Genomic DNA, 25,624 nt, shown 5'->3' with positions numbered 1-25,624 from the left:
AAGACTCCTATCCAATGGTGCTATATACTTGTGTGTCTTTAGTATCAGCATTATCATGATACGAGTCACACCTGGATCAAAATATTTTGATGGGTGTAAATTGCAGAAATAAATCCTTTCCTAGACAAACAATTATTTTCTTAGCCAATGGTAAATAATGATGCTGAAATTTCTGTTACAGTGGCTGTTATTGGTTACCAGTAAGACAAGCTACATTAATGTACCATTGGTTTATACATGACTTAGATATTTCTGATACTTGCCTTTAGACGGTACCTCAGTGGTATTGTGACTGCATGGTAATTCGATTCATCTCTGTTAAATATACTCTCAGAGCTGAAGTTAACCTAGTGGGACCTCTGTTGGTGAGAGTGACAGGGGAGGTAATTTGTTTGTACAATTTGTTCCAGGATGTAAGTACACCCAAGGGGACTGGACTGACTGTGACATGACAACTGACACCATGAGTAAGACGATGACCCTGATCTCTGGGGACAGCGTGTGTGAACAGACCATAATAGTCAGAGCCAAATGTCGGAAGCGTAAGTACCTTATCAGAACTGACTTTACACTTCGATAAATAAATTAGTTTTAATAAGAGCTATATGATTTGATTCTTCCATAATTTATTTCAAAAGTTCACTCTCTCAGCTCTGTGGTTTGATCTGTAGCTGTTTCACATTTAGTTATGAGGGAAACAGGAAAAACAAATTCAGGGGAGATAATTTACTATTGCAATAAAGCTTGAGGAATGTAGCATCACATACTTTAAATGATTTTTATGTATATTGATACTAATTAAGACTATAGATAATGATCTTACATCATTTACTATTTCATATGAGATTAATGAAACAAGTGTATTCCTTTTCATTTTAGGAAGGCTCTGGCAAGATAAAACACACCAAAATAATTGTGCTAACTTTCACCAATCTCATTATAATGGAAATGGATGCAATATTCTTTTTATCACAAATCCAAGTTTTGCTGCAAATATTCATGGAAACAGCATTCTCATAATCATAAACTAACTTGAAATTTAAAAATTTTGAAGCTCCATGTGATCGAGGGCACTGTGCTGATGAATTAAAACCTAATTTAGGATTTCTGTTAAGTTGACATACGCTGAAGACCTCGATCAGCCTCAACTTACAAAATGTGTCTCTTACACTTCTTTCTTTGTTTTAATAAACACACAAAAAGCTGCCAATTCAATACCAATAATTGATACCTAATTAAAGCTTTGTATGCTAAGATTAGCAACATCTATTTATTCAGCCTTTATAATTAGATGCCTAACATAAGTTGTTCCTAGTTGTTTTTAGTATCAGAAACCGACCCATACCAGCAATTTTTTGGGTCAAATGTTCCTTCTTTCTATCAAACTGATACAAGACTCAGAAAATGAAATAACTTAATTTCTATAACTGTATGTAAATCATAATTGGTCATAAAATGTGTTTGCTAATGAGGGCTGCTGTGTTGTGTAATGTATGGTGTTTTTTCAGCATGTAAATATGCCCGTGGTCAGTGGGGAGAGTGTGACTCCAGTACAAAACTCAAGGAGAGAGTTGACACCCTCAAAACGTCAGTTAGCAAGGATTTCTGTGAGAGTACCAGAAAAATACACAAAAAGTGTGGCAAGAAAGCCAAGAAGAGCAAGAAAGGTAAGTGAGGATCATTCCATTGCATTTTAGGGGAGAAAGGGGTGAAGGATGAAGGAGATTATCATATAGCTGTAGTTGTTATCTGGAAGAGGATATGGCTGACAAAAAGGAACAATCGATTGTTGTCTGGGGGGAATAAGGAGATGGCTGACAAAATGGAACAACCAATGTTGTCTAGGGGGAATAAGAAGATGGCTTACAAAAAGAACAACTGATGGTTGTCTGGGGGGAATAAGGAGGTAAAGGAGGATAAAAAAGATCAATCAATAGTTCTTAAGGGGTGAAGGACTGAAGGACCAAAAGGACCAACCGGTAGTTGTTAAATGGGTTTTAGGGGATTGAGGACAGAAAGGACCAACCTTTTATTGTTTAGAGAGGGAACCGAATAGGGGGCTGAAAGACAAAAAGGACCAACCTATTGTGTTTTAGGGGGAATAAGGTGCTGGATGTCAGAAAGGACCAGCCTATTGTTATTTAGAGGGAATATGGATCTGGATGTCAAAAAGGACCAGCCTATTGTTGTTAAGGGGGGATAAGGAATTGGATGACAAAAAGGACCAACCTATTGTTGTTAAGGGGGGATAAGGAACTGGATATCAAAAAGGACCAACCTATTGTTGTTAAGGGGGGATAAGGAACTGGATATCAAAAAGGACCAACCTATTCTTGGTTAGGTGTAATAATGGGATGGAGGCTAAAAAAGACAACTATATTTGTTTAGGGGGAATAAGGGGAGGGAGGATAAATGAGATCAACCCATTACTCTGTAGGGAGGAAGGGAATGGTGGATAAATGGGATCAACCATTGGTTTTTAGGGGTGAATTAGATGGGGATAAAGAGGATTGGTTGGAGGATTAATTCATAGGTGTTTAGGGATCTAATCTATGGCTGTGATGGTAACATTACTGACATTATCACAGCTGAGGTAGGACCAATGTTGAGCTATCCAGGGATATTTGTCCCTTCAAGAAGGCTTTAAGCAAACAGCACTTTGATACCACATAGGTTTGGCTAGCAGTGGTCTCTGTCACTGATAATGACTAGTCTGAGATTAGTATTCCAGGTTTTGTGATGAATGCTCAACTTTTTGTGGTAATGGGTCTGTGTAAGATATCACCCAGAGTGATTGGCTTCTTTTCGTCCAACTTGGTTAGCACCTTGGCTGTTGGTTTTAATGGAGACTGGGTATATCAGACACAGTCATTCATTTAACTTAGAGCATCATTACATTCTAGCACTCCAGCTCATTAAGACATGATGGAGCTATGTAGTGGTATGTATGTCCTTAGAACAAGGTAATGTTGCTGCCTGTTACTGCGGCTTCCTATCAAATCCCTAAGTTGTCATTACTATATATCAAATCATAGAGTAACCAACAGTCTTCTGACTTGACCTGTCAATATGTAAAAAAAAAAAGAAAGAATCAATTTGACTATTGGTATTCAAGTCAGAAAAACAAAAGTGAATACCAAAATAACAACAAAACAGTAATTCTAACTCAAAATGGATCAAACAAATTAAGGCAAAACATGGACAAAAAATTCTGCATGATTTGCATGGAGACCTGTGAATAACTACATGGAAAATAAGACAAAGTGTTTCGTAAGGGTAAGCATTTTGCTTCGTCGACATCACCTGCCATACAAATCAAGGTCGAATCTTGGATAAGTCACAATCCTAAATTAAGGACTAGGATTGTAACCAAAGAACCACTAGGCATACCAACAAACATCAAACATTTCTGACTTCACATCGCACACAAATGAGATCATGATGTTGACCATTAAAGATTCCCATTGTCTTCATCAACCTGCATCCCTTGATACCTTGTGTTATTTTTTCGTAACACCAAACACCAAATGTTGGGGAAGCAGGAATGTAACATCTAGAAATGGAAAATTAATAATTGTGAAATTGAAACCATCACACTTATGATACAGCTTAGTTGTAAGCTGTCCCTGCTGGTTAAGTTGTAAGTAAAGATAGTCCAATATAGTCCAAACACACTCTAATTAACACAGGCCTAAACTTTTTATCACCTGCTGAGCTGGAGTCATCAGGGCTGGTCTATGTCTGTGTGTGGTATGTACTTACTATTTATTCAACTTTCAGTTATCTATTTCATTTCTTATCAAAACCTGTAAACAATCACAGGCCACAATAGCTCAGTTGGTAATTAGAATTAAGGCACGAGACCAGGTCTCCTTCGACATATAAAACTATCAGTTACTGATTACACACTACCACGGTATTGTGATGCTGAGTCGACAACTTCCTCGCCATAATTATCTTAGTGTTTACTGAAGTAGTGACAACTCAGGGCTAAAAAACAATATCATATATGTAACCATGGTTACAGAGAATGGCTGCCACAATATCCTGTGTATCAACCTGACTCCAAAGAATTGTACAACAATGACCTCATTCTGATGTTATTAATGTGGTGCATTGAGGGTCTCTTGACCTGGACAATATGCCGTCCAGCTGACCACAACTAACCACAACTAACCAACTTTCTGAGAGACTCCACTGTATTCTGTTATCAGATTTAGGGAAATGGTTTAAAATGGAGAAATGAAAAAAAATATGTGTGTGTGTGATTCTTGTTGGAAAATGGTAAATGCTAAGCACTTGTGACAATAGTAAATAGATATCTTACTGGAGACCATTTTTGTAACCTAAATGTGAATGTCTCCAAGTTGTTCAGCTAACTGAAATATTTATCTGGAGGTCATCAATCCAGATAACTGTGTTTTTACTCATTAATGTAATAGATAATGTGATAATACTAGTCCTCGTCCAAACTCTCTACCAGCTGTCTGAGTGTTTACAAATGATGTACTAGCTCTTCGTTTGCCAAGACCTCCATTGTATAAAAACTCTTCCTGAATATATGTCTCTTGTGGAATAGATGGTTTCAAGGTCTCTCAATCCGTATATAAAATAATTACATGGCAAAGAGCTGCTCTTTATAGTTTAAAGTTGGTAGTTTACTAGACATTGTGTTGATAGTCGCTAGGAAGGTTTATAGTTTAATACAGACAGTGTATTGAGATTGAGGCTCTGAACTGTCTACTGGCAACATCACTGAGTGACTGGAACATATTCAAACTGTTTAATACTTCACTTAGATGGATCCCTTCTAAAATGATAAAAACTATTCCGAAAGCCTATCAAAATGTTAGTGTTTTCGTGTTACAGTGTACTTGTATTTCTAGTACATTGTATGTGTATCAAAGTCTCAAATTGGAAAAGGAGAATTTTAAGTTCATTATGAAATTGTCTTGAAAAAAAAAAATATGGCTGTAACTCCTTAAAGGTGTTGTCCAGTATTATGAGAGAGGACTACTATAATTCCTTGCTAAACAGATAGACATGGAGACCAAACTATGACCTTATTTTGTAAAACTGTAACACAGTCTAGTATGTCACTATGATACCTTAAATATGGCCGTTTTTTCACCACTTGTAACTTTGTTCATAGTATATCTAATACACAATATCTTACATGATCCTATCAACATGCTGACCCTTACTGGTGTCAGATTAGACAGGATTCGGTCTGCTCAATATCTAACTCTTACTGGTATCAGATAGACAGGATTCGGTCTGCTCAATATCTAACTCTTACTGGTGTCAGATTAGACAGAATTCGGTCTGCTCAATATCTAACTCTTACTGGTATCAGATTAGACAGGATTTGGTCTGCTCAATATCTAACTCTTACTGGTGTCAGATTAGACAGGATTCGGTCTGCTCAATATCTAACTCTTACTGGTATCAGATAGACAGGATTTGGTCTGCTCAATATCTAACTCTTACTGGTATCAGATTAGACAGGATTCGGTCTGCTCAATATCTAACTCTTACTGGTATCAGATTAGACAGGATTCGGTCTGCTCAATATCTAACTCTTACTGGTGTCAGATTAGACAGGATTCGGTCTGCTCAATATCTAACTCTTACTGGTATCAGATTAGACAGGATTTGGTCTGCTCAATATCTAACTCTTACTGGTGTCAGATTAGACAGGATTCGGTCTGCTCAATATCTAACTCTTACTGGTATCAGATAGACAGGATTTGGTCTGCTCAATATCTAACTCTTACTGGTATCAGATTAGACAGGATTCGGTCTGCTCAATATCTAACTCTTACTGGTATCAGATTAGATCAGATTCACTCTATGTCTAGTCCAACGAACATGATCTGCCTCTCAGTATTGTTAGATAGGATTAACTTTACATTATACATACATTGTGTCAGTATTAAATAGCTACTCATACATTGTGTCAGTATTATATAGATACTCATACATTGTATCAGTATTATATAGCTACTCATACATTGTATCAGTATTATATAGCTACTCATACACTGTGTCAGTATTATATAGCTACTCATACATTGTATCAGTATTATATAGCTACTCATACATTGTGTCAGTATTATATAGCTACTCATACATTGTATCAGTATTATATAGCTACTCATACATTGTTAGTATTATATAGCTACTCATACACTGTGTCAGTATTATATAGCTACTCATACACTGTGTCAGTATTATATAGCTACTCATACATTGTGTCAGTATTATATAGATACTCATACATTGTGTCAGTATTATATAGATACTCATACATTGTATCAGTATTATATAGATACTCATACATTGTATCAGTATTATATAGCTACTCATACATTGTGTCAGTATTATATAGCTACTCATACATTGTCAGTATTATATAGCCACTCATACATTGTATCAGTATTATATAGCTACTCATACATTGTTAGTATTATATAGCTACTCATACACTGTGTCAGTATTATATAGCTACTCATACATTGTCAGTATTATATAGCCACTCATACATTGTGTCAGTATTATAAAGCTACTCATACATTGTGTCAGTATTATATAGATACTCATACATTGTATCAGTATTATATATCTACACATACATTGTGTCAGTATTATATAGCTACCCATACATTGTATCAGTATTATATAGCTACTCATACATTGTGTCAGTATTATAAAGCTACTCATACATTGTATCAGTATCATATAGCTACTCATACATTGTATCAGTATTATATAGATACTCATACATTGTATCAGTATTATATAGCTACTCATACATTGTATCAGTATTATATAGATACTCATACATTGTATCAGTATCATATAGCTACTCATACATTGTGTCAGTATTATATGACTACTCATACATTGTATCAGTATTATATATCTACACATACATTGTGTCAGTATTATATATCTACACATACATTGTGTCAGTATTATATAGCTACTCATACATTGTGTCAGTATTATATAGCTACTCATACATTGTGTCAGCATTATTATACACTATTTAATTAGCTAATCATCTGGAGTTACAAGATTGACATTTTCTCTGGTTCTGTAGTTACATAATTATGACAGCCATAGCAAACTGCCAAGATTTCAGCATTCCTGATTGAAAAATAAATTTGGCATGGTTATGTAACCCTGGATATAGCATTACAAAGTCTAAATCACATGCTATATGGGCTCAATTCCCTGGGGTATCACATGCACCATTTTCTATCTGACATTGCTGTTTAAAGAAATTTTTTAAATTCATAAGTTGCATAATTCATGAATGTTTGATTTTACATTGTTTCAAAAAATAATATAATTGATGTAATATTTTCCTGTTAGGAAAAAGCTGAAAGAGTAACATTTGGTTCTGTATTTCTTAATTCATTGTATTCCCAAAATATCCAACTGTCAATCATGGGTTGCCATTTAGTTTCTTCTATGCACGAATGCCTGGATAAATGCCTTTAGGACAAATTTAATAGGAATACCTAGCTAGGCATCCTCATCTCTGTCAGTCCAAGGACCTACGGGGCAGCTTTAGTAGGGGTAACTAGGTATCCTCATCTCTGTCAGTCCAAGGACTTACAGGGTAGCTTTACTAGGGGTAACTAGGTACTCTCATCTCTGTCAGTCCAAGGACTTACAGGGCAGCTTTACTAGGGGTAACTAGGTATCCTCATTTCTGTCAGTCCAAGGACCTACAGGGCATCTTTAGTAGGGGTAATTAGGTATCCTCATCTCTGTCAGTCCAAGGACTTACAGGGCAGCTTTAGTAGGGGTAACTAGGTATCCTCATCTCTGTCAGTCCAAGGACTTACAGGGCAGCTTTAGTAGGGGTAACTAGGTATCCTCATCTCTTTCAGTCCAAGGACTTACATGGCAGCTTTAGTAGGGGTAACTATATAGGTATCCTCATCTCTGTCAGTCCAAGGACCTACAGGGTAGCTGTAGTAGGGGTAACTAGGTATCCTCATCTCTGTCAGCCCAAGGACTTACAGGGCAGCTTTAGTAGGGGTAACTAGGTATCCTCATCTCTGTCAGTCCAAGGACTTACAGGGCAGCTTTAGTAGGGGGTAACTAGGTATCCTCATCTCTGTCAGTCCAAGGACCTACAGGGCATCTTTAGTAGGGGTAACTAGGTATCCTCATCTCTGTCAGTCCAAGGATATACAGGGCAGCTTTAGTAGGGGTAACTAGGTATCCTCATCTCTGTCAGTCCAAGGATATACAGGGCAGCTTAACTAGGGGTAACTAGGTATCCTCATCTCTGTCAGTCCAATGACCTACAGGGCAGCTTTACTAGGGGTAACTAGGTATCCTCATCTCTTTCAGTCCAAGGACCTACATGGCAGCTTTAGTAGGGGTAACTATATAGGTATCCTCATCTATGTCAGTCCAAGGACCTACAGGGTAGCTTTAGTAGGGGTAACTAGGTATCCTTATCTCTGTCAGTCCAAGGACGTACAGGGCAGCTTTAGTAGGGGTAACTAGGTATCCTCATCTCTGTCAGTCCAAGGACGTACAGGGCAGCTTTATTAGGGGTAACTAGGTATCCTCATCTCTGTCAGTCCAAGGACCTACAGGGCAGGTTTAGTAGGGGTAACTAGGTATCATCATCTCTGTCAGTCCAAGGACCTACAGGGCAGGTTTAGTAGGGGTAACTAGGTATCATCATCTCTGTCAGTCCAAGGACTTACATGGCAGCTTTAGTAGGGGAACTAGGTATCCTCATCTCTGTCAGTCCGAGGACTTACAGGGTAGCTTTAGTAGGGGTAATTAGGTATCATCATCTCTGTCAGTCCAAGGACTTACATGGCAGCTTTAGTAGGGGTAACTATAGGTATCATCATCTCTGTCAGTCCAAGGACTTACAGGGTAGCTTTAGTAGGGGTAACTAGGTATCCTCATCTCTGTCAGTCCAAGGACCTACAGTGTAGCTTTAGTAGGGGTAACTAGGTACCCTCATCTCTATGACATTTACAGAATCTTTTATCTATTTCTTTGTTAATAAGAGGTTTGAAGTTCCAAGCTCCAGCTCAGACAAGTCAGCTGATGGATCATTAATTATAGCAATTTTGTAATGATATCAGAATGATTGGAAAATTGATCTGAGGGCAAAAAAATGATTTAATAAGTATATATCCTCAGTTGTATCATAGCACCTTGCCTCTAAAGCTGTGGGGAGGTAATGGATTGTAGTAAATGTCTTAAGGCTGTCTTATTTTGTTTTATTTGTTTTTAAAGTTTTTATTTACACAAATAAAGTAAAGAGAGATAAAATGGATAATTGTGGTCATCATATTGGTCACTGCTGTGTTTTAAGCAATTGCAGATATTAAAAAATTTTGGATAAAATTGCTGGATATGTTTTTGATATTAAACACTGCCAACCCATCAAAAATTACGGGGCATCTACTGCAATGAAAGTGTTATTTGACTGGTTTAACCTCTATGATACTAGGTTTCTGGCACTGAGGCTATTAATCTATAACATCCATGGCAGCTGTAATTTAGTGATTTGTATGGAATCTTTCCTCAAATTGAGTCTGTTATACAATCGTCTAACTGAAGATTTTAATCAATGTTCCTGTGATAGATGAAGGATGTTTGAAGAGGTTTTGTATGGCGCTAAATGATGATGTAATATGCCCTTGACCTAGTATTATGTACAGATGACACATGTCAGTATTTCTATTGCTTTTATGGTTTCTTTTCAAAATATTTGATTAATAAGTTGATTTGATTAGGATGGGGTAGCAGGCTATATGCCCTAGCTCTTGTCATAGGGAGTCTATTTTCTTATCCATTCCTTGGTCATTTTTTTTTCATAGGATGAATAAGAATGAAATCACCAAAACTTTGAGGTGCCTTGTGAGGAGCTTAACAAATTATGATCTATTTAATACATTCCATCCTTATTCCTCAAAACTAAGAACTGCTCCTAAAAGCTCGTATGGAAATTTAAACACAAAAAGAGCTTTGGTAAAGGCACTAGAATAAACTTTTGGTACAGGCACTAGAATAAACTTTTAGTAAAGGCACAGAAATACACTTTTAGTAAAGGCACAGAAATAAACTTTTGGTAAAGGCGCTGGAATACACTTTTGGTACAGGCACTGGAATACACTTTTAGTAAAGGCACAGAAATACACTTTTAGTAAAGGCGCTGGAATAAACTTTTGGTAAAGGCACTGAAATAAACTTTTGGTAAAGGCGCAGGTATAAACTTTTGGTAAAGGCACTGGAATAAACTTTTGGTACAGGCGCTGGAATACACTTTTGGTAAAGGCGCAGGTATAAACTTTTGGTAAAGGCACTGGAATAAACTTTTGGTAAAGGCGCAGGTATAAACTTTTGGTAAAGGCACTGGAATAAACTTTTGGTACAGGCGCTGGAATACACTTTTGGTACAGGCACAGAAAAGAGTTTGTTGGTAAAGACAAACTGTTGAAGTACTTGCATTACAACGGTGATTCTTGGTTTCTGCCAGATCACATGCATTTCTTTTGTAGATTTATTATTATACAACATTGCCTACCATAAAGAAACAGGCTGCTATATCTGTTGCCATATAAAACACATGGTGTCGATTCTCAGGTCTGTAGTATGCTGTATCACTTGGGAACATCGATGGGACATTAGTTCCACAGATCAATACAAAATAATGTTCCAGTGTTCTACCACCCTCCATATTGTTTATCGTATCTAAACATCACTTTTCAGTTTTAGCCTCTTTTGCTTCGAGATCTGACATCAATATTGTGTTATTTTAGGTTGTATTCTAAACTAAAGTATTCCAGAATTTTATATTTTATGTTCTTATAGTTGTCTTGGTGGGTGTCATGTCCATTTAATGCAGGTTCCTATGTATGTAATCTTTACCACTCATCTCCCAAACCAGCAAAATGTCATAAGCATTTTAACACAAGTGTTCATAACTATGCCGCCTTCCTGTATTGGCCAGTAAACATGTGAAGTGATACATCTATGTACCGGTTTCACCTACATGCTTCAAAGATCAGTTGAAGGTTTGATGGAATATTCTTCAGACAGGTTGGAAACTTCTCAAACATCTAAACCAAAAAACAAGAATTTCTGGATAAGTATATATGGCTGTCGTATCAGCCCCAGAACCACTTGAAATATAAACTACCTCAGTGAACAACTTCGTAATCAGAGAAATTTTACTGAGCGGCAGGCGTGATGATCTGTAAATGTTGGGTATATAGAGGATATTGAATGATTTCCTGTCAAATATGATATATATTTACAATTATGACAGTATAGGTTAGGGTCAGGGAGTAAGAAATAGAGTCAGAGCTAGGGTTAGGGTCAGAGAGTAAGAGATAGGGTCAGAGTTAGGGTTAGGGTCAGGGAGTAAGAGATAGGGTCAGAGTTAGGGTTAGGGTCAGGGAGTAAGAGATAGGGTCAGAGTTAGGGTTAGGGTCAGTGAGTAAGAGATAGGGTCAGAGTTAGGGTTAGGGTCAGGGAGTAAGAGATAGAGTCAGAGCTAGGGTTAGGGTCAGGGAGTAAGAGATAGGGTCAGAGCTAGGGTTAGGGTCAGAGAGTAAGAGATAGGGTCAGAGTTAGGGTTAGGGTCAGGGAGTAAGAGATAGGGTCAGAGTTAGGGTTAGTGTCAGTGAGTAAGAGATAGGGTCAGAGTTAGGGTTAGGGTCAGGGAGTAAGAGATAGAGTCAGAGTTAGGGTTAGGGTCAGGGAGTAAGAGATAGGGTCAGAGCTAGGGTTAGGATCAGAGTTAGGGTTAGGATCAGAGTTAGGGTTAGGGTTATGGCTAGGGATGGAGTTAGGATCAGAGTTAGGGTTATTGCTAGGGATGGAGTTAGGATCAGAGTTAGGGTTATTGCTAGGGTTGGAGTTAGGATCAGAGTTAGGGTTAGGGTCAGTGAGTAAGAGATAGGGTCAGAGTTAGGGTTAGGGTTATGGCTAGGGTTGGAGTTAGGATCAGAGTTAGGGTTAGGGTCAGTGAGTAAGAGATAGGGTCAGAGTTAGGGTTAGGGTTATGGCTAGGGTTGGAGTTAGGATCAGAGTTAGGGTTATGGCTAGGGATGGAGTTAGGATCAGAGTTAGGGTTAGGGTCAGTGAGTAAGAGATAGGGTCAGAGTTAGGGTTATGGCTAGGGATGGAGTTAGGATCAGAGTTAGGGTTAGGGTCAGTGAGTAAGAGATAGGGTCAGAGTTAGGGTTATGGCTAGGGATGGAGTTAGGATCAGAGTTAGAGTTATGGCTAGGGATGGAGTTAGGATCAGAGTTAGGGTTATGGCTAGGGATGGAGTTAGGATCAGAGTTAGGGTTATGGTTATGGCTAGGGATGGAGTTAGGATCAGAGTTATGGTTAGGGTCAGTGAGTAAGAGATAGGGTCAGAGTTAGGGTTATGGCTAGGGATGGAGTTAGGATCAGAGTTAGGGTTAGGGTCAGTGAGTAAGAGATAGGGTCAGAGTTAGGGTTATGGCTAGGGATGGAGTTAGGATCAGAGTTATGGTTATGGCTAGGGATGGAGTTAGGATCAGAGTTAGGGTTATGGCTAGGGATGGAGTTAGGATCAGAGTTAGGGTTATGGCTAGGGATGGAGTTAGGATCAGAGTTAGGGTTAGGGTCAGTGAGTAAGAGATAGGGTCAGAGTTAGGGTTATGGCTAGGGATGGAGTTAGGATCAGAGTTAGGGTTAGGGTTAGGGATGGAGTTAGGATCAGAGTTAGGGTTAGGGTCAGTGAGTAAGAGATAGGGTCAGAGTTAGGGTTATGGCTAGGGATGGAGTTAGGGTCAGAACTAGGGTTGGGGTTATTGCTAGGGATGGAGTTAGAATCAGAGTTAGGGTTATGGTTAGGGATGGAGTTAGAATCAGAGTTAGGGTTATGGTTAGGGATGGAGTTAGGCTCAGAACTAGGGTTAGGATTAGGGCTAGGGATGGAGTTAGGATCAGAGTTAGGGTTAGGGAGTCAGAAGTGCTAGCTCATTATGAGTTAGGGTTATGGTTCGGGATTAGGGCTAGGAATAGAGAGATAGGGTCAGAGTTAGGGCTAGGGTCAGAGTTAGGGCTAGGGTCAGAGTTAGGGCTAGGGTCAGAGCTAGGGTTAGGATCAGAGTTAGGGCTAGGGAGTAAGAATTGTTAGCTCATTATCAGTTAGGGTTATTGTTCGGGATTAGGGTTAGGGTTAGAGCAAATTTATTGCTTATGAGTATACTTAGGATGTTTTACGGTTTATCATTCATAATGAAGTTTTCAGTCATAGTGAATGTGGGGAAATTTCCAAAAGAAATTATAACCAGAATATAGAAAATATATGTTTTGAATAGTTGAGGGTTTAGTGTTATATATAATTTTCGCCTGATACCAGTTTCAACATTTCTTTCAACTTTTCAATTGATATGAGAAGAAAGCTTGAACAAAGAAGCCACATTGCTGATATTGACTTACAATATCAGTAAAATTATCCACATTTTTCTACTCATGTTGCAGGTTAACTCCCATCTGCACTCTAACATTTTGAATTTTATGAGAATGTAAAGGGCGTAATCTGTTAGACATCAGCACTATAAACACGATGTGTTCCTGTGTAGGGATGTCTACAAAATTAACATGTATAGTTTAGAGATGTAGAAATTTGGCAGAAATTGTAGCCTTATCATTGGGAGCAGGACAGTAATTTAGTTAATGTCCGATATATCTAACCATGATGGACGTTTTGTTGCTTTCTGGAAGAAAAACATAACTATGGGTTATCACCTCGAGCTCTCATCGCCTAATAGCTGGTACTTTTAATACCACTTTCCTATCAATCATAGAAGGAGATATCAATCGTAGGTTAGCAGACCTACTTTATAGAAATAACATTCCAGGCCAGGATTTGAGGAGGAAACAGCCATTGTCTGATGCTATCGGTGACATGAGGATAAGGTGCTGGCCTTAGTGAGGATGTGTACAGCTGCTGATACAAACAACACAGGGATTGGTGATGTCATAAAAATCTTTCATGTTGTGTTTATATATAACACAGGTCTTTATTTCTGGCCCCTGTGTCTGTCCAGATAGGACTTTATGTGAGCTTTGCCATCATCTATATAATTGTTATTATTGTCCATATAATAAATATATATATATATAGTGCTTGTACTGTACTTTTTACCTAAGAACCACAATATAATCCTGTGCCTAGACAAGTTGAAGTTCTATCTTTACAAGATAAGCTACACAAGACCCTGTGTCTTAGTGAGCAGTATAAGGAACCACTCCAGGATCCTGTGGGTGAACACTGATAGCAAAAAATTATAGGCTGTCCGTGCTTTAAATTTTGTTGTTGAAGGCAATGTATAGGCTGTCAGTGCTGTAAAATGTTTTGTTGAAGGCATTGTATAGGCTGTACAATGTTTTGTTGAAGGCATTGTATAGGCTGTACAATGTTTTGTTGAAGGCAGTGTATAGGCTGTACAATGTTTTGTTGAAGGCAGTGTATAGGCTGTCAGGGCTGTACAATGTTTTGTTGTAGGCAGTGTATAGGCTGTCAGTGCTGTACAATGTTTTGTTGTAGGCAGTGTATAGGCTGTCAGGGCGGTAACAATTTTGTTGTAGGCAGTGTATAGGCTGTCGGGGCGGTAACATTTTTGTTGTAGGCAGTGTAAAGGCTGTCAGGGCGGTAACATTTTTGTTGTAGGCAGTGTATAGGCTGTCAGGGCGGTAACATTTTTGTTGTAGGCAGTGTATAGGCTGTCAGGGCTGTAACAATTTTGTTGTAGGCAGTGTAAAGGCTGTCAGGGCGGTAACAATTTTGTTGTAGGCAGTGTAAAGGCTGTCAGGGCGGTAACAATTTTGTTGTAGGCAGTGTAAAGGCTGTCAGGGCGGTAACATTTTTGTTGTAGGCAGTCTATAGGCTGTCAGGGCGGTAACAATTATGTTGTAGGCAGTGTATAGGCTGTCAGGGCTGTAACAATTATGTTGTAGGCAGTGTATAGGCTGTCAGGGCGGTAACAATTATGTTGTAGGCAGTGTATAGGCTGTCAGGGCGGTAACATTTTTAGCTCACCTGGACCGAAGGTCCGGTGAGCTTATGTCATGGCGCAGCGTCCGTCGTCCGTCCGTCCGTCCGTCCGTCGTCCGTCCGTCCGTCAACATTTGCTTCAAATCGCTACTAGTCTAAAAGTTCTTATTGGATTTTGACCAAATTTGGCCAGAAACATCCTTGGCAGAAGGGGGACATATTTTGCATAAATGGTGACTCTGACCCCAAAGGGGCCAAAGGGGCGGGGCCCATAAGGGGAAATAGAGGTAATTCCTTTAAATCACTACTCGTCATAAAGTTATGAATGGATTTGAACCCAATTTAGTCAGAAACATCCCTGTGGGAAGGGGAACAGATTTTGCATAAATGGTGCGTCTGACCCCCAAGGGGCCAAAGGGGCGGGGCCCAATAGGGGAAATAGAGGTAATTCCTTTAAATCGCTACTAGTCATAAAGTTATGAATGGATTTGAACCCAATTTAGTCAGAAACATCCTTGGGGGAAGGGGAACAGATTTTGCATAAATGGTGACTCTGACCCGAAAGGGGCCAAAGGGGCGGGCCCATAAGGAGAAATAGAGGTAATTCCTTTAAATCGCTACTTGTCATAAAGTTATGAATGGATTTGAACCCAATTTAGTCAGAAACATCCTTGGGGGAAGGGGAACAGATTTTGCATAAATAGTGGCTCTGACCCCCAAGGGGCCAAAGGGGCGGGGCCCAATAGGGGAAGTAGAGGTAATTCCTTTAAATCGCTACTAGTCATAAAGTTAAGAATGGATTTAAACCCAATTTGGTCAGAAACATCCATGGGGGAAGGGGAACAGATTTTGCATAAATGGTGACTCTGATCCCAAAGGGGCCAAAGGGGCGGGGCCCAATAGGGGAAATAGAGGTAATTCCTTTAAATTGCTACTAGTCATAAAGTTATGAATGCATGTTCTAAAAACAATTCTTGAGGTCATTCAGACCTTAGAGAGTGGACTTCATTAATCTTTAAAGCAGTTCGGATTCCCACACTATAACCATATATAGCATTGTTTGAGATTTACAAATAAAACAAATTGAATATGAACAATATTTTGACATTTGGTCTAATCCAACCAGGTGAGCGATACAGGCCCCATGGGCCTCTTGTTGTTGTAGGCAGTGTATAGGCTGTCAGGGCGGTAACAATTATGTTGTAGGCAGTGTATAGGCTGTCAGGGCTGTAACAATTATGTTGTAGGCAGTGTATAGGCTGTCAGGGCTGTAACAATTATGTTGTAGGCAGTGTATAGGCTGTCAGGGCGGTAACAATTATGTTGTAGGCAGTGTATAGGCTGTCAGGGCGGTAACATTTTTGTTGTAGGCAGTGTATAGGCTGTCAGGGCGGTAACATTTTTGTTGTAGGCAGTGTACAGGCTGTCAGGGCGATAACAATTTTTTTGTAGGCAGTGTACAGGCTGTCAGGGCGGTAACATTTTTGTTGAAGGCAGTGTACAGGCTGTCAGGGCGGTAACATTTTTGTTGAAGGCAGTGTATAGGCTGTCAGTGCTGTAACAATTTTGTTGTAGGCAGTGTATAGGCTGTCAGGGCTGTACAATGTTTTGTTGAAGGCAGTGTATAGGCTGTCAGGGCTGTACAATGTTTTGTTGTAGGCAGTGTACAGGCTGTCAGGGCTGTAACATTTTTGTTGAAGGCAGTGTATAGGCTGTCAGGGCTGTAACATTTTTGTTGAAGGCAGTGTATAGGTTGTCAGGGCTGTACAATGTTTTGTTGAAGGCAGTGTACAGGCTGTCAGGGCTGTAACATTTTTGTTGTAGGCAGTGTATAGGCTGTCAAGGCGGTAACATTTTTGTTGAAGGCAGTGTATAAGCTGTCAGGGCGGTGACAATTTTGTTGTAGGCAGTGTATAGGCTGTCAGTGCTGTAACAATTTTGTTGTAGGCAGTGTATAGGCTGTCAGGGAGGTAACATTTTTGTTGAAGGCAGTGTATAGGCTGTCAGTGCTGTAACAATTTTGTTGTAGGCAGTGTATAGGCTGTCAGTGCTGTAACAATTTTGTTGTAGGCAGTGTATAGGCTGTCAGGGCGGTGCCAACTTTTTTGTAGGCAGTGTATAGGTTGTCAGTGCTATAAAATATGTTGTTGTAGGCAGTGTATAGGCTGTCAGGGCGGTGACAATTTTGTTGTAGGCAGTGTATAGGCTGTCAGTGCTGTAGTATCTTTAATGTTGGATATGCATATGAACCTTGTTTTAGTTTTATTGCCTTATCTATGTCTGAGCATGGGTTTTATCTAGTTCAGATCATTCTAAAAACACATTGTATAGGTGATTTTTCTGCTGTATACTCCATTGTTGTAGGAGTAGTTATATAACAATCCTACTGATTACAATCTGTTTGGTGAGATAAGCCGGCCATCAGGAGTTAATGATGTATACACAATTAAAGGCATATTACATCACACTGTGTACAGATCTGTATAGGAATAATAAGTCTCCAGTATACACAGACTGTCTAATGACATAACTACATTGATATTGATAAGGTCGGTCCAACAGTTGGGACAGGAATAGATGATTTGTCTCTGTATCTAAGTTAATTCAGTAGTGCTGTACTGATTAAACCCATGTGTATTTCTTGTCTCTGTGGTATTAGTGATTCATAATGAGATATTGACAATACAACATTTCCATGAAGATATCTTCTCTTCTATTTTAACATATTTTGACCTATTTTATCGTAAACCTTTTGTAAATATGGCAATCATTTCTTTTCTTCTTGATCATGATCAATATTTTTGTTCTTATCTTAGAGATGAAAGATTCTATCATTCTTGTTACCCTTGGAAGCATTTGTTCTTATTGTCTATGAGACCATTTGTTCTTATTGTCCTTGGAACCATTTGTTCCTATTGTCCTTGGAACCATTTGTTCTTATTGTCCTTGGAACCATTTGTTCTTATTGTCCTTGGGACTATTTGTTCTTATTGTTCTTTGAAGCATTTGTTCTTATTGTCCTTGGAACCATTTATTCTTATTGTTCTTTGAAGCATTTGTTCTTTTTGTCCTTGGAATCATATGTTCTTATTGTCCTTGGGACTATTTGTTCTTATTGTTCTTTGAAGCATTTGTTCTTTTTGTCCTTGGAATCATTTGTTCTTATTGTCCTTGGGACCATTTGTTCTTATTGTTCTTTGAAGCATTTGTTCTTATTGTCCTTGGGAACATTTGTTCTTATTGTCTATGAGACCATCTGTTCTTATTGTCCTTGAGATCGTTTGTTCTTATTGTCCTTGGGACTATTTGTTCTTATTGTCCTTGGGAACATTTGTTCTTATTGTCCTTGAGATCGTTTGTTCTTATTGTCCTTGAGACCATCTGTTCTTATTGTCCTTTGAAGCATTTGTTCTTATTGTCCTTGGAATCATTTGTTCTTATTGTCCTTGGGACTATTTGTTCTTATTGTCCTTGGAATCATTTGTTCTTATTGTCCTTGGAATCATTTGTTCTTATTGTCCTTGAGACCATTTGTTCTTATTGTCCTTGAGATCGTTTGTTCTTATTGTCCTTGAGACCATTTGTTCTTATTGTCCTTGAGATCGTTTGTTCTTATTGTCCTTGAGATTGTTTGTTCTTATTGTCCTTGGAACCATTTGCTCTTATTGTCCTTGGAATCATTTGAAGACCTTAAGATTGTTTGATCTTGTTGACATGAGGTATTTGTCCTTATTTACAAATGGAAGTCATTGTATTGTTGCCATGACATCATTTAATTGTTGAGCACATGCAGCTAGTCTCAACCAGAAAAATTGTGGACATCTCTGTGCAGAGTAAGAGAACAATCTATGTATTTCTCTAGATGTTTTTGTCCTTTTTGTGACTCCCTTAAATGTTAATAATGATTACATGATTATATGAATAATACGATTGGGACTAAAACTGACATTGAAGTGCTAATCTTATAAAACTTTTGATCATGAAACATCTTGATATATATATTCTTAATTTTCAACAAGCAAAATTATGCCTATATGATCTTTCAAATTTTTTATCACATTTTAGAAATGAAAATGGTGTGATCTTTGGGCATTATTGAATATGATGTTTTTGCTGTTTTTCTAAATATGGTTGAAAATGGAAAAAGCTGCATCGATAGTCTGCAGTGTGTGAACTGGAAACATAACTAGTAATAACGAACTCACCAGACCAATAAACCAGAGGTCGTAACTCAATTTACAGAGAACTGCTGGCAGCTTGTTCCCTGTTGTCAGGGGATTTATATGTGATTATTAAATAGTTGCAAAGTTATTGCCAATTTCAAAGATAAAACATTTTATGGTAATGAGATTGAATTATGGATATGATTATAAAACTGCTTTAATAGTAGTTTTGATAAGTGTGTTGTCAGTTTTAGCTGTGTCTATTGGTAGTCTTGGTCAGCGGTATGCTTGTTTGAGGTACCCTTTATCAGTAATAATAAAGAATCATCCATGTCGCTCTGTAGTTCCTACATACAGCAATATTACTTTGTCTTTTGGACAATTGTAATTAGTGTCAATACCCAACTAGTAGTTTATGTCAGCAATAAGCTTGTCTGTGAGTAGTCTTTGTCACTAATAAGCTAAAATATGTTGGTACAGAATGTCTCAGAAATAAGCTTGTCTTCAGTGTTTTTGTCAATAGCAGATTTACCTTTGGTTGTTTTGTTAATGATAAGCTTGTTTTAGAGTTTATTTCGTCAATAATAAGTTGGTCTTTGGATTATGTCCATCAGTAATAACCTTGTGTGGGGGTAGTTTCTGTCAGTAACCTTGTGTGGGGGTAGTTTCTGTCAGTAATAGGAAGACTTTGTCAGTAATATGCTTGTGTTTGGGTGGTTTTGTGTTTTCTGTCTTGATGGTGTGTAGTCTTTGTTATGTACATGTACAGTGTATATGTTTTGTTAACAGTCTTTTTGGTAAATTTGCATACATGTCATTGCGATTCAAAGATGGATTCAAACTGATTTACTCTTTAGATATAAATCATTCTGGGCTTCAGTATACAATTTCATTTACACATATTTCCCAGTCAAAGTGGTTACAGAAAAGGAGCACATTTTATTAATATCCATTACAAGATAATGCATCAAAACATGTTAATTTTATCCCCACCTCAGTTCCCACCTCTCCCAGTGGAAGACATTGATGGTACAGTGTTGGATGACTATGTCATTTTCAAATGTTCTCTCATACCACTTATAGATATATCTGCTCCAGATCCCTACTGACAGCTATCTGAACATTCTCCATACACCGCTGACATATGTCAGTGATGGGTATTAAGATAAACTTTCTCTGATTCTCACTTTATTTTAAGATGTTCAATAACAAAATGAAATCTTTAAAAAATTCCTGTCTAATTGAACAAATATTTGTAGTGATAATATGTCTATCGGGATAGCTTTGAACAGATGGTGGGACTATCATGTACTGTGGGTCGATGGCATTATGTAAAACTGCACCATTTATACCAAAGGAAAGGCATCATATATGTGTACAACGACTTTCTGTTAAACAACAGATCAATATTTCCCAGCATGCCTTTGATTGTTTATATTTCATGGTTGTAGCAGATGTATTCTTAGATGTACAAAGGAATACTTTAGCTGATATCGTGTAAACATTTACGAACACATTTTAATTGATAAGTTTGTTATGGAACACATTTTTAAGATCTGTTTTATCAATGAACTGTTTTTCATTCTGACATTTTGTTTTCACCAGAGTTTTAATTGGTAACATGGTTGTAAACCCGTTACATACATGTATTTTGATTGGTTACAAAGCTGAAGCATACATGTATTTTAATTGGTAACATGGTTATTAACCCCCTTACATACATGTATTTTAATTGGTAACATGTTTGTCATACCAGATTTCCATACGTTGGTATTTCAATCCACACTCACTCAACTAAACATTGACTGTCAATATTCAGTTCTTCTACTGGTTTAAGAGTTCTCTTGCATATTAAATCTTATCAATGTTAAAACTGACTTGGTACCAAATGCCTCAAGATTATTATGATATGTGGTGTTGGGTATCCATCATTCAGCCTGCCAGCATCAGATGAGGCATGATCTGGTAAAACCTTCAAACAACTGGAATATGATTTAGATGCCTTAGATAGAGAGCTATCAAAAGTGTTATAATGAACGACCTTGACCTTTACTCAGGGCTACAGGGGTAAAGTGCATATAAATGTCAGTATACAGCTTGAGTGATAGACTTAATGTTGTTAAAATGGTAACCTTCAATTTTATCTGTAGTTACAAAGGTGGAAGGGATTGAAAACTCAATACTGTAGATGTACATGTTTTAGTGGAAGTTGTTTCAGTCTCAAAGCCATTCTGATTCACAGGTGACATATTTCTATTTACATGTACTATCTATATTTCAGCTCAGGAACAGGGACATGTATTGTCATCAAATATCAATAAATACATACATTTCTGGCTAATTGATGTCACTGCCAGCTTGTTTCCTATACTGCCAATACTGTCCACATAGATGGTATCTTTTCCTATAGCGTCTTTACTGTTCACATAGTTGGCATCATTTCCTATAGTGCCAATCATTTCCTATAGTACCAATCATTTTCTATAGTGCAAAGTCTAATGTGATGTATTGATAACTTGTGTATTTCAGGCTGTGTCGACCAGTCGGGACCCTGGGGTATACTGTATTGATAACTTGTGTATTTCAGGCTGTGTCTACCAGTCGGGACCCTGGGGTATACTGTATTGATAACTTGTGTATTTCAGGTTGTGTCTACCAGTCAGGACCCTGGGGTATACTGTATTGATAACTTGTGTATTTCAGGTTGTGTCTACCAGTCAGGACCCTGGGGTATACTGTATTGATAACTTGTGTATTTCAGGTTGTGTTTACCAGTCAGGACCCTGGGATACCCTGTATTGATAACTTGTGTATTTCAGGTTGTGTTTACCAGTCAGGACCCTGGGGTATACTGTATTGATAACTTGTGTTTTTCAGGTTGTGTTTACCAGTCAGGACCCTGGGGTATACTGTATTGATAACTTGTGTATTTCAGGTTGTGTTTACCAGTCAGGACCCTGGGGTATACTGTATTGATAACTTGTGTATTTCAGGTTGTGTTTACCAGTCAGGACCCTGGGGTATACTGTATTGATAACTTGTGTATTTCAGGTTGTGTTTACCAGTCAGGGCCCTGGGGTATACTGTATTGATAACTTGTGTATTTCAGGCTGTGTCTACCAGTCGGGACCCTGGGGTATACTGTATTGATAACTTGTGTATTTCAGGTTGTGTTTACCAGTCAGGACCCTGGGGTATACTGTATTGATAACTTGTGTATTTCAGGCTGTATCTACCAGTCAGGACCCTGGGGTATACTGTATTGATAACTTGTGTATTTCAGGTTGTGTTTACCAGTCAGGACCCTGGGGTATACTGTATTGATAACTTGTGTTTTTCAGGTTGTGTTTACCAGTCAGGACCCTGGGGTATACTGTATTGATAACTTGTGTATTTCAGGTTGTGTTTACCAGTCAGGACCTTGGGATACCCTGTATTGATAACTTGTGTATTTCAGGTTGTGTTTACCAGTCAGGACCCTGGGGTATACTGTATTGATAACTTGTGTATTTCAGGTTGTGTTTACCAGTCAGGACCCTGGGGTATACTGTATTGATAACTTGTGTATTTCAGGTTGTGTTTACCAGTCAGGACCCTGGGGTATACTGTATTGATAACTTGTGTATTTCAGGTTGTGTTTACCAGTCAGGACCCTGGGGTATACTGTATTGATAACTTGTGTATTTCAGGCTGTATCTACCAGTCAGGACCCTGGGGTATACTGTATTGATAACTTGTGTATTTCAGGTTGTGTTTACCAGTCGGGACCCTGGGGTATACTGTATTGATAACTTGTGTATTTCAGGCTGTATCTACCAGTCAGGACCCTGGGGTATACTGTATTGATAACTTGTGTATTTCAGGCTGTATCTACCAGTCAGGACCCTGGGGTATACTGTATTGATAACTTGTGTATTTCAGGTTGTGTTTACCAGTCAGGACCCTGGGGAGAATGTAATGTGTTGAGTGGACAGAGGACAAAGACTAAGACATTGGTGTCAGGTGACACAAGGAAATGTGTACTGGAGAAAACAGTGTCAAGGTCATGTGCTGGACCTAAAGGTCGAGGTATGCTATCCTGGTGTCAGTAGCCCTCAAGGTAGAGGCTACAGTTTACAATGATAATATTTGTTATTAGCAGGGATAGGTCTGTTTTTATTCAGTTGGAATTGTGTTCGAAAGACAACTTCTCAACAGACCTTCCTTATAATTCTCAGATGTCATCCTCGTTTAGGGTAGAGCTTACAGTTTACAATGATAATATTTGTTATTAGGTGGGGTAGGTCTGTTCATAGTACCTGGTAGAGTTTATATATTTCTTCAGTTGAAAATGAGTTGGGAATTAAGACAACTCCTCAACAGACCTTCCTTATAATACTCAGATGTCATCATTAACCATGTCAGGTATATCAGTTCAGTTAAGAAGGCAGATCGATAGACTATCTGCTACTCTACACGATAAAAACAATGCAGCAGCCCACTTCTGACCTCATTCAGTAGTTGGTATAGTGTGGGTGGTCTCCCTTTATACTAGAAATGTTCTCTATAAGTTTCCCCTAAATTGTTACATGTATCATTCCTTAACCCTGTTCTACTAAAATTTAATTTGCTGCATTGCAATAACAAAGCAATTTGTCAAAAAAAAAATTCACCAGTTGATCAGTAATAAGTAATTATCTAGTAGGTTATCATGTATCAAAGCATGGCTTCATTGCTTTTAGATGAGCTTATATGCTGTGATGTGGCGTCCGTTGTCCTTTTGACATCAACAGTTGCCTTTGAGCAATTTCTTCTTAAAAACCAAAAGGCCTAGAATCATGATATTTAGGCTGGTAGGTTTCTGACTTGGAGCCCAACAAAAAGTGTGAAAAGAAATAACCTTGACCTATATTCAAGGTCACAGAGATTAAGCTTGTTAAAACACTCAAACGACTTCTTCCGATTAACTAAATGACCTTTCGATATTTAGCTGGTAGGATCCTTAGGTGAAACCCGACAAACTTTTCTAAAAGAAATAACCTTGAAATTACCTTGACACTTATTCAACCTTTCAGGGATCAAATCTGTTAAGACTCAAATGATTGTTTATTAACTGAAAGCTCTAGAATTGAGATAATTGATTGCTAAGTTCTTGAGATGAATTGTTTATTAACTGAAATCTCTAGAATTGAGATAATTGATTGCTAAGTTCTTGAGATGACACCTAACCAATTTTGCAAAGGAAATGCCTTTAATCTAGAGGTCCAATTTGTTAAAACATAGAAGCTATAGTTCTTTTGATTTACTGAAAAGCAGAGAAACCTCAAAGAAGTAAATAGCAGGTGAGTGATGCAGGCTTATTGGGCCTCTTGTTTGATCGGCCCTAACTAAGCATGAACTTGTGTAGCTCAATGTAAGAGAAAGTTTGAGAAGTCATGTTAGATATATTTTGAAATTGAGATTTTTGTGCCTTTCACACAGCTGTTGTGGGGTGTCTATCAATGAACAGTTTATTTTTGTTTTTGTGGGTTTTTTGTTAATTTACAATGAGACTACCATTCATGCTATAGATAATTTATCAAAAATTTTAGAAGTAACTTTTTTCATATCTCTTTAATAAATCTTGTCAATATTTAATCTTTGATGATTTTCCTGCTGTAGTCAAACTGATTGGTATTATTTTGTGTCTGACCCAACTTCTCTATACAGTCCATGTGTGTGTGGCTTTTCCCCACTAACTACCCCACATTATAATAAATTGTATTTATGATAAATGTGTCTGTATCCAGAGGTAGTTATAGACTCATCTACAATAACACCAGGGGGCAGCACAAGGTTCACACACATCCACTGTCACATTAGGACCAATCAAAATGGTTTACTGAACTTTGGCGACCACCAAATGTCAATGCCACACAACCCCATCTTTGAATAAAGCTTTTAAGGCCAACTTAATTTTGTGGCTGAATTATGTGGAGTTATTGTTGATTTGGATCATTTTACATATTTATCAGTGATGGATGACTTAACTGAATGTATATAGTACAGATCTCATGGGACACAGTTATAAAGTGTAATATAAATCATTGTTCTGATATATGCGTGGAAGTAAAAATGATTTTTATATCTTCTCAGACTAGCTAAAGTCCTCAAGATACTGAACTCTACCTCCAACATGTAAGATCTTGTATATCCCATGTACAAACATACTCACCATGTCTCGAATCTATTTCTATTGTATAGGGTTCATTTATTTTGAAGCTGCTATTAACTATTTCAGATAATATATTCAAATTTTCCAAATGAAATTTTTCTATATATATTTTCTCACAACAGGGTATTTACGTGTGCCTTGATTTAATTTGAACCCATATGGATGCTGATTGAGTTTTTGAAATTAATTTCCAAAATATGCTCAGCGAAATATTTGAGATGAATTGCACTTATA

The 25,624-nt window shown here is 37.9% G+C and overlaps 1 protein-coding gene across 1 annotated transcript in view; it reads left to right on the top strand.

Annotated features, from left to right (window-relative positions):
- Nucleotides 1-346: 346 nt before the first annotated feature.
- Nucleotides 347-25,624, top strand: part of LOC117328448 — a gene marked incomplete at its 5' end in the record, with an annotated part of 32,994 nt that continues 7,716 nt past the window's right edge. The window contains 3 exons of the mRNA XM_033885979.1: nt 347-542; nt 1,509-1,667; nt 23,119-23,265. Of these exons, the coding sequence (XP_033741870.1) occupies nt 347-542; nt 1,509-1,667; nt 23,119-23,265 (502 nt within the window). The remainder of the gene's footprint in view (nt 543-1,508; nt 1,668-23,118; nt 23,266-25,624) is intronic.

Source organism: Pecten maximus, chromosome 5 (genome assembly GCF_902652985.1).
Source record: "Pecten maximus chromosome 5, xPecMax1.1, whole genome shotgun sequence".
Classification (NCBI taxonomy): domain Eukaryota; kingdom Metazoa; phylum Mollusca; class Bivalvia; order Pectinida; family Pectinidae; genus Pecten; species Pecten maximus.
The sequence above is the reverse complement of the archived record's forward strand: the minus strand, read 5'-3'. Positions and strand labels throughout refer to the sequence as shown.